Source organism: Equus caballus, chromosome 19, assembly GCF_041296265.1.
Source record: "Equus caballus isolate H_3958 breed thoroughbred chromosome 19, TB-T2T, whole genome shotgun sequence".
NCBI lineage: Eukaryota > Metazoa > Chordata > Mammalia > Perissodactyla > Equidae > Equus > Equus caballus.
Genome location: NC_091702.1, coordinates 8341701 through 8356920, shown reverse-complemented (window position 1 = coordinate 8356920; position 15220 = coordinate 8341701). Strand labels below are relative to the sequence as shown.

General features: G+C 45.3%; 1 protein-coding gene across 1 annotated transcript in view; it reads left to right on the top strand.

Moving 5' to 3' along the window:
- LOC138919024 (collagen, type I, alpha 1a-like) overlaps positions 1-15220 on the top strand; it is a 57660-nt gene that overhangs the window by 17536 nt on the left and 24904 nt on the right. Inside the window, exon 3 of the mRNA XM_070242935.1 lies at positions 12760-12834. Within this exon, the coding sequence (XP_070099036.1) occupies positions 12760-12834 (75 nt within the window). The remainder of the gene's footprint in view (positions 1-12759; positions 12835-15220) is intronic.

The window sequence follows — 15220 nt, the reverse complement described above, 5'->3', positions numbered from 1 at the left end:
AAACCATCACCATCAAGATAATGAACATATCCGTCACCCTCAAAAGTTCCTTCATGCCCCTTTGTTTTTGCTTTTTGAGGAATATTAGCCCCGAGCTAACTGCTACCAATCCTCCTCTTTTTGCTGAGGAAGACTGGCCCTGAGCTAACATCATGCCCATCTTCCTCTACTTTATATGTGTGACACCTACCACAGCATGGCTTGCCAAGTGGTGCCATGTCCGCACCCGGGATCCGAACTGGCAAACCCCGGGCCGCCAAAGTGGAACGTGCGCACTTAACCACTGCACCACGGGAACAGCCCCCATCATGGCCCTTTGTGATACCTCTCTTATGTCCTTCTCCAATCCGTCCGTCCATCCCCAGGCAACCATGAATCTGCTTTCTGTCACTGTAGATTTAGTTCACATTTTGTAAAATTTTATATAAATGGAAATATGCAGTCTGCATGCCCTTTTTTCTGGCTTTTTTTTTTTTCCAACTCAGCATACTCATTTTGAAATTCATCTATGTTGTTGGACCTATGAATAGTTCACTCGTTTTTATTGCTTAGTAGTCTAATGTATGGATATGCCAAAACTTGGTTATCCATTGACTTGTTATTGGACATTTGAGTTGCTTCCAGTGTTTGGCCATACAAGTCTTTGTATGGACATATGCTTCCATTTCTCTTGGTAAATACCTGGGAGTAGAGTGACTGGATTGTAGGGTAGGTGTATGTTAACTTTTAACAAAACTGCTCAACTGTTTTCCAAAGTGGTTGTATTATTTTACATTTCCATCAGCAGTGTTTGAGAGTTCTGACTGCTCCACATCCTGGCCAGTCTTTTTAATTTTAGCCATTCTAGTAGTTGTGAAGTGGTTTCTCAATGTGGTTTTAATTTGCATTTTCCTAATAACTAATAATGTTGAGTATCTGTCTATGTACTTTTTGGAAAATGGCCTCCTTTTGAAAACATGAAAGAGAAATGTTGATCAAATCTTGGTTTTCTTGTAAAATCTGACATTTGTCCTTGCCTATATGATGTGAGTGAAAAAAAGAGAGAGGTGAGAAGGGCAGGTGTGACTAGACCTGGCCCTCTCTTACTGAAAGGAGATTCAGAAGTACAGCCTAGAAATAGGGTTGTCGAGAGGCTACACAAGGTAAGGAAATCAGATGAAACAAGGAGAGTGGAAGGGAAAGATTAGGGCCTGTGACCACTAAAGGAAGTTTGTAGTATCAGATTCTCTCATTTGCTTTTTTTTTTTCTTTTTTGGGGGGCAGTGAGGAAGATTCACCCTGAGTCAACATCTGTGCCCATCCGCTTCCATTTTATATGTGGGACACTGCCACAGCATGGCTTGATGAGTGGTGTGTAGGTCCTTGCCCTGGATCTGAACCTGCGAACCCTGGGCCACTAAATAACCACTGTGTCACTGGGCCGGCCTCTCATTTTCTTAAAACCACATGTTCTTTATTCCAGATTACAAATCTGAATGAGACTTCTACTAGGAAAGTGCCTTTGAAAGTATAGAGTATAGATACTGCTCCTGCTTTCTTCCTACTTCCTTATTTCTTCCTGCCGTCTGAGACTTCTTTGAACCTGGTTTTTTGAACGTCTCCAGGGGCCTCATAATTGTCATGTGTGATGACTTGTTTTCAAGCTCTCATCTTAGATTTTTCTGTGGGATGCGGCTTTCTTGACCTCCTCTCTCTTCTTGAGACTCATCTCCTTGGCCTTAGTGACACCACTAAATTTTGGGTTTTTTTTTTTGCTGCTTCTCTGATTTCTTTGAGGATTTCACTTGTTTCATGAACCTGGGTTTCAGGGAGGGCCATACTCAGTGTGCTGGTCCCATTTTGTTTCTTTGCGCTGGAATCTTTGCACCTTGCGTGGATTCAGCCACGCTTGGTGAGCAGAGGGCTTCCCTTCCCATCTAGAACTCAGGTCTTTGTGTGCTGACTTTTAGTATTTTTTTTCTGGGTATCACCTTGGTAACAACCCATCTGAAACCACATTTGCCTCCTGTGTCCCTAGATGACTCCAGACTTGCCTCTTCCTCTCATGGTGCTGCCATTCTCTCAGGCTCCCACTCTTGAGTCTACCCTGTCATCCATGCTTCTTCCCTCTGCGTTCAGGTCTGTGAGACTTTGTATTATACCTCTTATCTCTGTCTCCATCTTTACCGTCATGCCACCATCATGCCAATTCAGGTTTTCATCACTCTCTGCTAGGATTGTGACAGTGGCTTCCTAACTGGTCACTTAGTCTCTGTCTCTCTCCTCTCCAGTCTACTCACTGACATCTCTGATCGATCGGTCTTGTTAGCTCACTGGGTTGTTCATGGTTTGTTTTGAAAAAGTCTATGATTTCTGCCAAACATGATTTATTTATCTGAAATTTGTTTTTTGGGTTCTCCTAATGTCATCCCTGACTACTTTATGGTCTTATGTTCTGTCACTCACCTACACAAAACTCTGCGCTACAGCAGAATTGGTCTCTTTATTATTCCCTGACTAGCTGATGGATACACATGCCCACTGCTGCTACTCTGTGAAATCTGTTCCATTCTCTAAGAGATTTCTCATTCCTCCTCCCCATAGCTATGTCTTGGCCTTATTTCAAGGTTTTCCTATTTCCAGTTCTTCCCTGAAGTCTTGCTTGGTCGTGTCATCTTTAAGTAATCATTCTCCCCTTTGAAATTATGGTCTGTGACAGGCAGTTGAACATTTTGTGTTATTGTTCATTTTTAAGGAACTTTTCTTCTCTAACCAGAATTCAATTTCCCTGAGTTCGAAGTCTCTAAGTCCCTGTGGTGTGCGTGCACTCTTCCAGATGCTTGAGTTCTAATCGTAATGATGCCTTACAATAATTCTAGAAATAATGATGCCTGACAAAGGAAGAGGAAACACCGGGTTGTATGACTGCATTTGCTACCACTGATATCTGGTGGAAACCAAAAGATTTCACTCATTCTGACTGTTGAGTGCCTGCCATGTGCCAGGTGCTCTCACGGATTCCCTCATGCTGAATCCTAGTGGTCTTTTGAGGCAGGTGTTGTTATCCCCATTTTACAGTTGGGGAAACTGAAGCTTACACCCGTGTATGCCCAGGGCTACGCAACTGCTTAGTGGCCGAGCTGGGATTAAAATATTTCCCCTGTCTGTCTGACTCCCAAACCTTCTCTTCCCTGTACCATAGTCTTTGCAGGCCTGGTTGGCGAGGCCTTCATATGGGGGTTATTCTGAGGTACTGTTAACACTCCATTTCTAAGATGTCAGATTATCTGTGGTAAATGTTTCAAGTACATGGGAATGGAATTAAGTTGAGGAGATAAAGCAATTCATTTACACCATTCACTCGTATTTACTCTCTTTTTCTCATTGACTCTCACGGTTTGTGCAATGTATAGTCCATTCAGAAGCCCTTTAAATAATGGCCAAGGAAAGTGCAGATTACGTATATAGGTTTCTGAAGGTTAGCCTACGCAAGTGGTTTTTGTCAGTTTGACAGGTAACTCGATTTCTGGTTGTAGGGCAGGAATTTTGAGAAGTGAGGCTAGCTTCTCAGAGGAAGCTAGGCAACATTCTTAGGTTGAACTCAGTCTGCCCTTGAAAAGGTGGTTCAGTTATTTGATTAGGGGTGTATGGATTATAGGATGTTAGACATGCCTCAGTTTCCAAATGTAAGTACAAAAGAACGTGTCCTAGACTCACTTGAAAAAAAGTTCAATCTGTAGCTTCCCTCCCAAAAGCGTCATGTGAAATAAGATTATCTGTAGTATTTAGTGAGTATCAAAGAGTGAGGAAATATAAGTGAACAGTTTCAGCTGCCTGGGGGCAGAAGCAATGATTCATATATTTGAGATCTGCACCCCAGACCTTCCTGGTTTGTACTCAGTCAAGAAGAGAGGCATCAAGTAGGTTTCATGACAGAACAGAAAACAGTTTATTGATGGTGTGGGAACACCTTAGAAAGGAATAGAAATCATCAACTTTAGCACCCACCAGGGTCTGTGTGTCAGCATGCCTGGACCAGTTCAGAACAATGGCCCCCACCAATGTCTCAGTCTCTGGAGACGTCCCTCCTCTCACCAAGGTGCCCCCAGAACCCACCAGAACAGAAGGACTCCAGTGCCTTTAAGGGAACTCCAGCCCACGAACCCAAGCAGAGTCTTTCCAGACTGCATGCCCTCACCTTCTCGCTCTGCCTCAATGGGCTCTAGATGCTCCAGCTGGAATCCAGAGAAGATTGGCATGGCTCTCCATTTCTAAGCCAGACTGAAAGCTCCTGGAGGACGGAGACCACTTGGCCATTTTCAGCACTCAAATTTGACCCTCTACGTCACCTGGCGCAGGAAATACAAGTGGCCACATATAGTCAAGACAATCTAGAAGAAGAACAACCCCGGAGAGCTTCCACTACCAGATATGAAGCCTTAGTATAAAGCTACAGGCATCAGGGCAGCGTGCCGTCCTACTGCAAGGACAGCCACAAGGAGAAGGAAGAAGAAGAGAGAGTCCCCCTGAGACCCACAGACGTGAACATTTGTATGTGACAGAAGAGTCAGGCCGAGCATTGGGGAGAAGACAGTCTTCTCAGTCAGTGGTCCAGGGGCACTGGCTATCCAGACGGGAAAGAATTCACCTTGACTCCTGCCTCACACCATAAACAAAGGTCAATTCCAGATGATTTTACATCCAAATGTGGATGTTTAAAACAATGACATTTGTAGTAGATAATACAGGGGAATATTTTCATGACTTTGGGGCAAGCAAAGATTTCTTAGGCAGGTCAGAGGGTACACTAAACATAAACACAAAAATGTATAAATTGGACTTTATTATTAAGAACATCTCCTCGTCAAATGATATCTTCGAGAGAGTGAGAAGGCAAGAACAGAATGGGAATAAACACTTGCCATATTTTATCTGGAAAAGCCTCATGTAAGATACGTAACTAACTCCCATAAATTATTAAGAAAACAGACAACTTACCAGAAAAAAATGGGCAAAAGATTCAACTAGGCGTTTCACAAAGAAGAAAATTAAATGCCCAACAAGTATTTGAAAAGGTGCATAACATTGTTACTGGTGGGGAAAATGTAAAGTAACACCAAGATGTGATACTAATGCACAATGACTAAAACAAAACCACTGAAAATATGAAGAGTCGGTGAGGATGGAGAGTAACTGGGCCCTCACAGACTGCTGAGGGTGTCCGCCACTTTCAAAAGCTGTTTTAAGATCTCCTGAAGATGGAGCTTCACATACTCTAGGTCCCCAAAATTCCTCTCTTAGATAAACACCCAATAGAAATGCCTACATATGTTCCTCACTGCGAAAGAACATTATCACTTAGTTTACCTATTTCCAAGTCCTCAGGACCTAATTCTGTGTTTTTATTGTTTTCCTTCTGGTCTGGGGCTTTTATACATTGCTGGGTGGTAGAGGAGTGGTTTTTTCGCATGGTGGTAGAATTCGGTTGCAGTTACAGCCCGTCGCCACTAGATGGGGGTCTAGTGCCGCGTGTTCTGAGCTCTCTGCCTTCGGGCAAGATGGCGGCGCCCAGTGCGCTTTGCTGGGTGGGGGTGGGGAGGTGGGGGCGGTTTCTCTTGCGCACCAATGTGGATTCATCAGTTTTGTTCCCTGGTCTCCCGGGGCCCTGGGTTTATGGGGTCCGCGCACACGGAGGCTTTCCCCCGTCAGCGGGTTTCCACTGTACCGGTGGACGGGAGTCCTAGGTGATCCCCCGTCATGCGTCCCCGCCCCCGCTCCTTCCCGACCCGTGCAGCAATCCCGGTTTCTAGGGGAGGGAGCAAAGTTCTCTCCTACCCCGTTCCAGCTCCTCCGAGGTGGGCAGCAGGGGGTCCATCCTCTGTCTTTTGATACTGTAGGTCTCTGAGTCCTGGCATTAGGTTCATTAGCTGCAATTCAGGGTTTTTTTGTCAGTCCTTTGTTGTACTTTGGAGGGGAGAGAGTCCCAGGTCAGCTCACCCCGCCATTTTGCTCAAATCCTACGTGAACAGACTATTTTCTTAACTAAACAAGCTTCCAGCTGACGCCCCCACTGATTCTGAGGGGGCTTCTTTCTCAAACTCTCAGAGCCACCCTGGCCGGAATGAGACCGCTCTTTCTACTGATGGACTTACGCCGACTCTTTCTGCCTCCAGCGTCCCTCATGTGTCGGACAAGTGGGCGGGCAGTTCGTGCCTTGACTTCCCTCCGGACCAGGAGGCTGACTGCGTTCTTCCTTCTCAGCATCACCACCATGAGGAGAGGTCCGCCCTGAGCCAAGGTGAAGGGCGCAGCCCCGCACCTCTGAGACCTGACTGCCAGGCGTCCCCCACACAAGTGCCAGACCCGCCCTCCCCGAGGCCTGGCCCCCAGGGACCGGCCACCTACCCGTGTCTGCTCGCTCAGGGTTCCTCTGCAGGATGGCTAAGCCTGTCCCTAACCCTGACCCCAACCCCTAATTAAGGATGGTGCGTTGTGCTGCATGTTCTAGATATCTCACTCTGTCAATTATTTGGGACTAGGAGAGACTAGTTCTCTTCCTATTACTTTTCTGTTTGTTCGTTTGTTTTTCCAGCAAAATCTCTATAAAATAGTCAATACGCTTATGCAATGAAGTTCCACCTCATATTGATCAGAGAGAGGCTGGGTCCAGCCATCTGTGCCTAGAATAGAGTCTGGGGCCTGATAAAGACGTGTGAATGAATGGGACCTAAGAGTGTGGGGGGAGCACACACACGGGCCCCCAATGCCCAGGAGGTTCCAGGCAGACACAGAGCAAGGTCAAACGCCACAAGAACAGGCCTGGCTTGTCTGAGGACTGCTGGGAATTCCGTGTCACTGAAGCCAAGTGAGCAAGGGAGAGACTCCTGGGGGATGAGAACACTTGTCGGCCATTGTGCAGCCTGGTTTGACTCTGGGCGAGATGAAGAGCCAGGGGAGGGCTGGAGTAAGGAGGGGCGCCATCCCACTTACTGTGGCCCTGGTGCTGTGAGGCAGGAGCAGGGGCCAAGTCAGAAGCAGGGCCAGCCAGGAGGCCACAGGAGTGACATGGGGAGCTCAGGCTGGGGTGTGAGCGGTGCAGAAGGCGACACGTGCTCAGGGCTGAGATGTGCAGTTGCAGGGAGAACCAGGGCTGGCTCTGCAGGCATGTGACTGTGCTGTCATACGAGGCCCCTCGCTCAGGAGAGCCTGGTGCTTGCTCTCATGCTCTCCTGCTGCCATCCTGAGGTGCCGTCCCCCAGCTCTATCGTGTTATCATTGACATGTAACATTGGGTGAGGTTAAGGACTGCGAGGCCGTATTTTGACACACGCACATATTGTGTAATGAATTCAACAGTAAGCTTAGTGAACACCTCCCTTTCCTCCCATATTTACCTTTGTGTGCGTGTGAGGTGGGAACATTTCAGATCCGCTGTCTTATCAACATTCTAGTGTATCATAGAGTATTGATAACTGCAGTGATCATTCTGTCGAGTCGATCCCACAATTTATTCATCTTCTAAAGGAAAGTGTGTACACTGTGTCCTACATCCCCCCACTGCCCCCACCTCCCAGCCCCCGGCAGACGCCATGCTGTTCTGTTTCCATGAGCTTGGCTTTTTTAGAGTCCACACTTAAAGAAAATGTAAGGTAAGAAAAACCCACATACTTACGTTTCAAGTCCTCTCCATAACGGGACTTTGGCTGACTTCTCAGGGGCTCTGATTAGGGGCATGCTGCTCCCCAGGCACTGGGAGACTGGAAGGAGAATTCCTCCTCACAGTCAAAGGACCACTTTGGCTACTTTCTCACTCACATCGTGGTTGTACATCTGGAAGTAAGCCGATTAAGTGTTTCTTCTCAGGAATATCTATCAGCCTCTTGTACATTTTGTCAGGATTAATTTCTGTGAAGGTAGAGAATGTAACCTGTGTGTCCATGCACCGGAGGACATGTAGACTGCAGGGCAGCACGAAGTGCTCCAAGCACAGGGATTGAGTCCTCTGCCCACCTCTCCGCACACTGAGTGACAGCAACACAGACCATCCTGGATGCATAAGACGTCTCGTCGCGACTGAGTGATGGCACTCACATCAACCCACACCTGCTACTACAGCTATTATCGTATCTTTCTGACATTTTAGAAAACAATGGCCCTTTGATAATCAACGGGAATCACCCTTTCAAAGAGCCAGTGATGCCATGAACTTTAATGAGTGACATCCTTGTCCTGTTCCATCAGTTTGTTCCCTGTGATTAGTTTGGGTAATCAGACACTGAGTCACACTTTTTACTGAATAAAATGTGTGCAAACAAGAAAATTGGTTGTTTGTTCTAAAAATAGCATTTGTGAACATATTGAAAAAGCAATAGCCAGCCTGGTGGCATAGTGGTTAATAACGTTCATGTGCTCCACTTCAGAGGCCCGGGGGGGTTCTTGGGCTCAGATCTGGGTGCAGACGTACCCATTTCTCATCAGCCAGGCTGTGGCAGTGACTTGCATGCAAAACAGAGGAAGCTTGCAACAGATGGTAGCTCAGGGACAATCTTCCTCATCAAAAAACAAAACAAATAAAACAAACAACCCCAAAAGAGGCTTCTAGACCAAAGTCTCTCTTTTTCCACTAGTACCACAATAATATTTCCTTTCCAGCCTCTTTGCTCTCTTCACTCTGTGCCCATGTGAAGTAGTGTTCAGCAAGGAAATGGGCTGGAAGTGCTGTTTGCATGTATAGGCTCAGTCCATGAAAACGTGCCTCAGGATGTGCCATACATTTCCCCTTTGCAAAGTTATGGAAGGAACCCAAGGACACGCCCAGAGCCGAATCCACATGTCGAAGAGGACAAATCCCCAAATTGAAGGTAGCTGGGTCCTGACCCTCTGACTGGAGGAAAATCAATAGGCAGAGTCACTTGCTATTTGAAAGCTTGTGTTGAGATGCTATATGCAGGAAACAAATCTATATAATGTTCCAATAACTGATATTTTCATTTATCTTTGGGCCAGCAGATGACTTGACTTGACTTTAAAGAAGTCTGTAACAAAAATTGTTCTGAAGCAAGTTTTCCATGAAAAAATATGTTTCCAAATCTGGAAACAGTAAATAGCCCTTGAAGAGCTGAAAGGGTAAATTAAAAATGTAATTCTTAAGTTTATTTATTTATTTTTTCTTATTGTATAAGTTTCAGGTGTAGAGCATGATAATTTGCCACCTGTGCATAAGTTTATTTAAAAAACGAAAATCACATTCTCTCCCAACAATTTTTTGATATTAAAGATGTATCACATTTTAAATATATTACCATTCTTTTGTTTTCAGATAGTTTGTAGCTGGTAGGAGTGCAGATTACTTTCTTGTGCCTAAAAATACAATCGAACAGAGACAGTCAGGACCCGAATATTCTTCCTCACTTCATCAGTTTTGGATGCACTTGCTACACAGCTGGATTCCCTCCCCGACAAGCTCTCAGGCAGACCAGCTGTCCTCCAGGGCTTCAGAGAGCTGCGGATTCCTCGGAAGCACCTCTGGACCACAATTCAGGACCACAAATGAGGACGAGCCAACGGATTTTCAGCTCTCATCTTTGGCTTCAGTTCTCTGTGACTGTGATCAAGTCTGTAGGGCAGTTTATCAAAGAGGGTCTGATCACAAGCAGAGCTGCAGTCCTTTGAGTCTAACACCTAACATCCTGTGGAGACTCTGATGATGAAAATGGGTGGCTGTATTCTAGGGACTTGAAATGGGTGCTTTCATTGTGCCGTGGCATCGAGGCGGTCTTGTTCAAGGACTCCAAAGCCTGGTGACTCCCTTGTTCTCCAGGCCATGGCTCCAAGGGGTGGGGCATGTCCTGGGCAAGAGAGCAGCGCTGGCTGCAGCAGAGCGTCCTCGGGACCATCAGCAAAGAGACTAGGGCACTCGGGTTTGAGTAATTTAGCACCATTTCCGGAAGGGGCGGCCATCCACCTCCAGCTGTGAGTTCTGAGCCTCCTGCTCTGCCCCCGGTGTCCGGCAGGGGGCGCATGGACCTCCATTTGTGAGCAGCGTGGGGTGCCTGCGGGTTCTGCCAGAGGCCGCAGGAGCTGCATCCTCAGCGGGGAAGGTGCTTCGCTTGTCAGGAGGATGGAGGAGACACAGCTGCGGTCATGTTGGGGTCTCCTGCTCAGAAAGAACACACCTCCTGTCTGGCCCTCATGGCTGACGAGGGGGCTGCGTTCGGGGCCCCGCGACGTTTTTCTTAAACGGTCAGCACAGAAGCTTTATTTTCTGGGCTGTTCCCTCGTGGTTTATTCTCTACTTTCTCAGTCATGTTTTAAGAAGACTTACTTTATAAAAGTATCTCTTCATTGAGGTGTTGGAAGGCTCAGAATCACAGCATGCTGGGTATTTGTTGCATATTCAGGATTGTTTCTGGGGAGAAATTCTGATACAAATTAAAGGAGAAGGGAAACCTACATGACTGTGAAGTGAATATGCCAGATATTGGAACTTTTCAATCATGAGTGATGGGGACTGGCAGATGGCAGCCTGGGGTGAAAGGGGAAATGGTTGCAATCGTATAAGTGTCTTCTTTATTTTTAATGCTTAATGTGTCTTAGGACGTGAAAGTGATCGAAAAATGCCGTTTGTGGTTGGTGGTTTAACACCGCCTTACTTTCCAGCTCTGCAGGACTCTGCAGCATTGTCTTGTGCATTCTCAGCCTCAGCCTGGAATCAGCCTTTTCCTCAAGGAACGCTGGCTCCTTGTATGAGACAATTGCATTAAAAACATGGCTCTGTGAGCTCAGTGTGCTGGTTGCTCCGGGGTGTCCTTGCTTCTTGGCCCTCTCGGTGGCAGGATGCTTAAGTTAGGCTGGTGTGCTGACCTTACCGTGTGTACACTGTCTGCTATAAATGTGTCTATATGGAAACGGCCATGTTTAGATTAAGGTCAGCATCAGTTCAGAGCACGGCTTCCCACTCGAATGCATGGCCACATGGAGCCCTCCAGCCCGCGCCCTGCCCTCCCCGAAACCTGCCCCTCCAGTAGTGGAACCCTGTCTCCTGCTGTCTGGTGACCACTCAGTCCTTTCTCCAATCCTGGTCTAGATGCATAGGGGCCTCACAGTTATTAACCAGTAACTGTTGAGAAAGAACTTTATCAAGTAGGGCTCTTTGCTTGGTTGGTTTCTTTTCCTGTAGTTGTACAGATTCCAGTCATTTCCAAAGGTCCTTAGGTCAACACCACTTCCCCCACCACTTGCTGTGTGTTTTTTCCATTCTCAATATAGTTACACTCTTTAGTCTCATTTGCATTCCATCCAAGGATCCACCCACCTAAATCATTTTACTAATTTGTGTAAGTCAAGATTTGCTCTTTCTACTGTAAAAATCTGGGGATTTTGTCAAAGGCAGAGAGGCAAGTATCCGCCATTAAAGCATCACACAGATTTCCTGACCTCTCCGCCCACACCATCCCTGCACAGCTCTGGGAAGCTGATCTGTGTATCAAATTGATTGCTTTGTGTTCGCAGAATGCCATATCAATGAGATCATACTCTACCCAGCCTTCACAGATGCTTCTTTCAGTTATAAAGATGAGTTTGAGATTCCTCCATGTCTGTTCATCTTGATAGTTCTTTCAGTGTTGGCACTTGATTGCATTACATTGCATGGATGTACCTCATTTGGGTGTGCTTTCATTTATTGAAGGTTATCTTTGTTCATTCAAGTTCCCTGCCCCTATAAATAAGGTGCAGTGTACATATGTGTGCTGGCTTTTTTGTTGACGTTCTATTTGAAAACAGTGTGTAAATACCTAGGAAGATGGTTGAGGGATCACGAGTTAAGATGATGTTTAGCTTTGTAACAAAGTACCCAAGTGTCTTCCACAGCGGCTGCACCACTCGGCATGGGCAGCAGCGATGACAGAGTCTGTGCTGTCCTGCCCCCCAGCCATGAATTGATATCGTCTATTTGTGTGTAAAGGTTGTCTCACTTTGTTTCAGTTTTCTTCTCTCTAATGATAAGTGATTTTGAGCGTGTTCTTGCATGCTTAATTTATGCTTATATCTTCGTTAGTGAGGTGTTTTTTCAGATCTTTACCCATTTTTAATTGGAATGTTTGTTTTCTTATTGTTGAATTTATGATGCTTTGTACCTTTTAATACAGCCTTTTCTTAGATATGCTTCTTGCAAAGATTTCTCACAGTCTAGAGTTGGTCTTTTTCTTCTCTTAACAGTATTGTCACAGAGTAGAAAATTTTAATTCTAACAAAGTCCACCTTAACTTGATTTTTCTTTGAAGACTCATTCTTTCAATGTTGAGGATAAAAGGTCCTCATGAAAACCGAGGTCATATCTTCTCCTTTGCTATTTCTAGAATTTTAATAGCTTTTTAGTTTACATTTACATCCATGAACAATTTTGGTGAATATTTGTGTCATGTGGAAAGTTTGTGTCTTTGTTAATTGTTTTCCATAAGGTCACCCGATTGTGGCATCACCATTTGTTTAAAAGACTAACTTTTCTCCATCAAATTGCCTTTGATCTTTGGACAAAGATCAGTTGACCATGTTTGTGAGTCTATCTATGGACTCTGTGTTCTTTTCCATTTATCTACTGGCACATTCTTACCCCAGCATCATGCTCGCTGTAGCTTTTTAAATCCTGGAACGGGGAAGTGCGGCTTACTCAACTTTGCTCTTCAGTGTTGTGCAGGATATTCCAGGTGCAGAAACGGTTTGTAGATATCTACAAAGTGTCTGACTGGGACATTGACTGGGGTTGTGTTGACTCTATAGGTCCAGTCGGGAAGAGCTGACGTCTTCATTATACTGAGTCTACTGATCATGGAAGTGAAATACGTCTCCTATTAGGTAGGTTTTCTTTGCCAGCTTTCCACAGCATTTGGTAGTTTTCTGGGTACAGATTTGTCTTTACTTGTTTATATTTTTACACAAGGATTTTATTTATTTTCCTTTTGTACCCTTTTGTGAAGGGCATTTTCTTTTCTTTTAAGTTCCCCTCATTCATTGGCAGCACAGAGAATACGCACCGCGTGTTGCATTTTGACCTGTACTTCTTGTTATCATAATCCACTCTCATCAAGGCCTGGGATGCTGTGCCCATTTCCGTTTGAACTTCAGAAATTAAGGGACTGAACAGTGTGACCACTGAGCTGCTGTGCCTCGGCTTAGGAGTCCCTGCTTAGCGGTAGCCAGCTTGCTCCCCGGCCGGGGGCACAGGGCTCACACCGCCGCCTTGTTCTGACCGGGGCCCCAGAGACCAGGGTGTGGTGCTGGGTGTGCTGCCCATGGATGCTGGTTCCTGGCCGCAGTGAGACAAGAGCTTCCTGTCCCCAGGATCGATGTGCCGCTCCCTGGGGAGGAGGATGCTCCCTGCCCGCTGCCGGCCCAGCAGGGGCCTGGGTGTCTCCTCTGACCTTCTCCTTTGGTTGTGCGCACAGAGCTGCATGGTCTGGACTGTTCCCGGGGCTTGTTCTCTACTCCCTCAGGGCGTGTGTTCCTGAGGCCTCTTGTGCACAGGATCGTCCTTTACGGGGCTCATGGGGCAATCACAGCCCGCTGTGCTGTGTCACAGGCTCGCGGGGTTTGTGGGAGGAATCGTGCACAGATTCAGACACACAGGTGCCCTCGTGAAAGGATGTGCGAGATGTCGGGCCTTCCCGGGGAAGGAGCTGGGAACACAGGACACGTCTGGAGACTACAGAATTGCTGGGCGAAAGGGAAAAAGTGTACAGATACACACGCACTACATGAATTGTTGATGGGTAATTTTTCCTGTAACGAGAAAGTAGCTGAAAAAATATTGCAAAGGTAAAGATGACGTATTAATACACATTGTTTCAATATTTTAAGTATATCAGAGTGAGGAGTTATTACAGTTTTACTTTCCTGGCTTTAAAGGAAGACAAACTATGTATAATATATTTAAAATACACTTCTTTGCTTATCTTGCTTTCAAATGAGAATATTACCATGATTGGCATTTTCTCATAACAGAGCTACAATCTTAAATATTTTTAAATATGAGCTCGTTGAAACATTTTTGCAGGATTCCAATGTGGCCAGTATTGTTAAACAACAATAATGAATCCAGGCCCCGACCAAATTGTTGGTAAGAATCTCATAAGAATATATCATGAATCAGTTTTCGACAATCCAAGCACAATGGTGATTTTTAAAATAACAGCATTGCATGCTGCTTAAAGCATTTAACATGAAATATACTCAACTTAAAGCTTCATCATATTAAAGACCTAAGACAATGACAGTTTTGTAAATTAGATACATTCATTGCAAACAGATTTTCTCCTTTAAAAATGTAAAATCTGAAGACATCTTCTTTATGTTTGTGTATGTCCATTCAAAAGGTAAAAGTAAGATATCTATACCTTATTTTTATTATAAACGTCTTTCCCAGCAGAATTGATATTTTTATCTGTAGCTTCTTCCTTGCTCACTCCTTTATTTTCTTGTTGTTTATTGTGTAAATCAGAAAGTATGTTTCTGCGTCTCTCTCGCAGATTTCAGTTCCTTTCTCACGGCGGCCGTGGGCAAGGGGTGCGGCCTTGTACTCGGCGCGTCTCCATCTGGATCAGGAGTTTTCGCTGAGAGCTCCCTGGACAGTTTCCACTTGCTGCACACAGTCATCCCGTCATGGGAACTGCGTACAGATCTGTGGTCTCTTTGCACCAGGACACTTCTGCTTTCAGCCTGGGGTATTTCCCAATTTCATTTTACATTACATCTAATTCTAATAAGATAATATGTGATTTTCAGGTATGTATTATAAACTAACATGTTTTATACATATGTGTACACATATTTCAGCATTTGCTAAATGTCGTTAGTTTTCGTGGGACGGTGGCTGGTTGCATTTGATCTTGATGACCATTGGGGCACCAGTAGTAACCCTGGTGGGAGCACAGGCCAGGTTGTCAGCAGTGGAGATGGCGACAAGTGCTCAGATTTTAGATGCGTTTTTGCCAGATTCACAGGTGTGACACCTGTGCTGTCACACAAGGTCCTTCGTGCAGAAAAGCCCTTCCTTGATTTCCTGCTCCATTGTTGTCATCTTGAAATTCTTTTTACTTCACAGTTTTATTGACATATAGTTGATGTAATATAACATTGTTTGAGTTTAAGGTGTACAATGCGATGATTTGATACACATGTATATTGTGAAATGATTACCACTGTGAAATGATAAGGTTAGTTAACACCTCCATCACCTCCCATA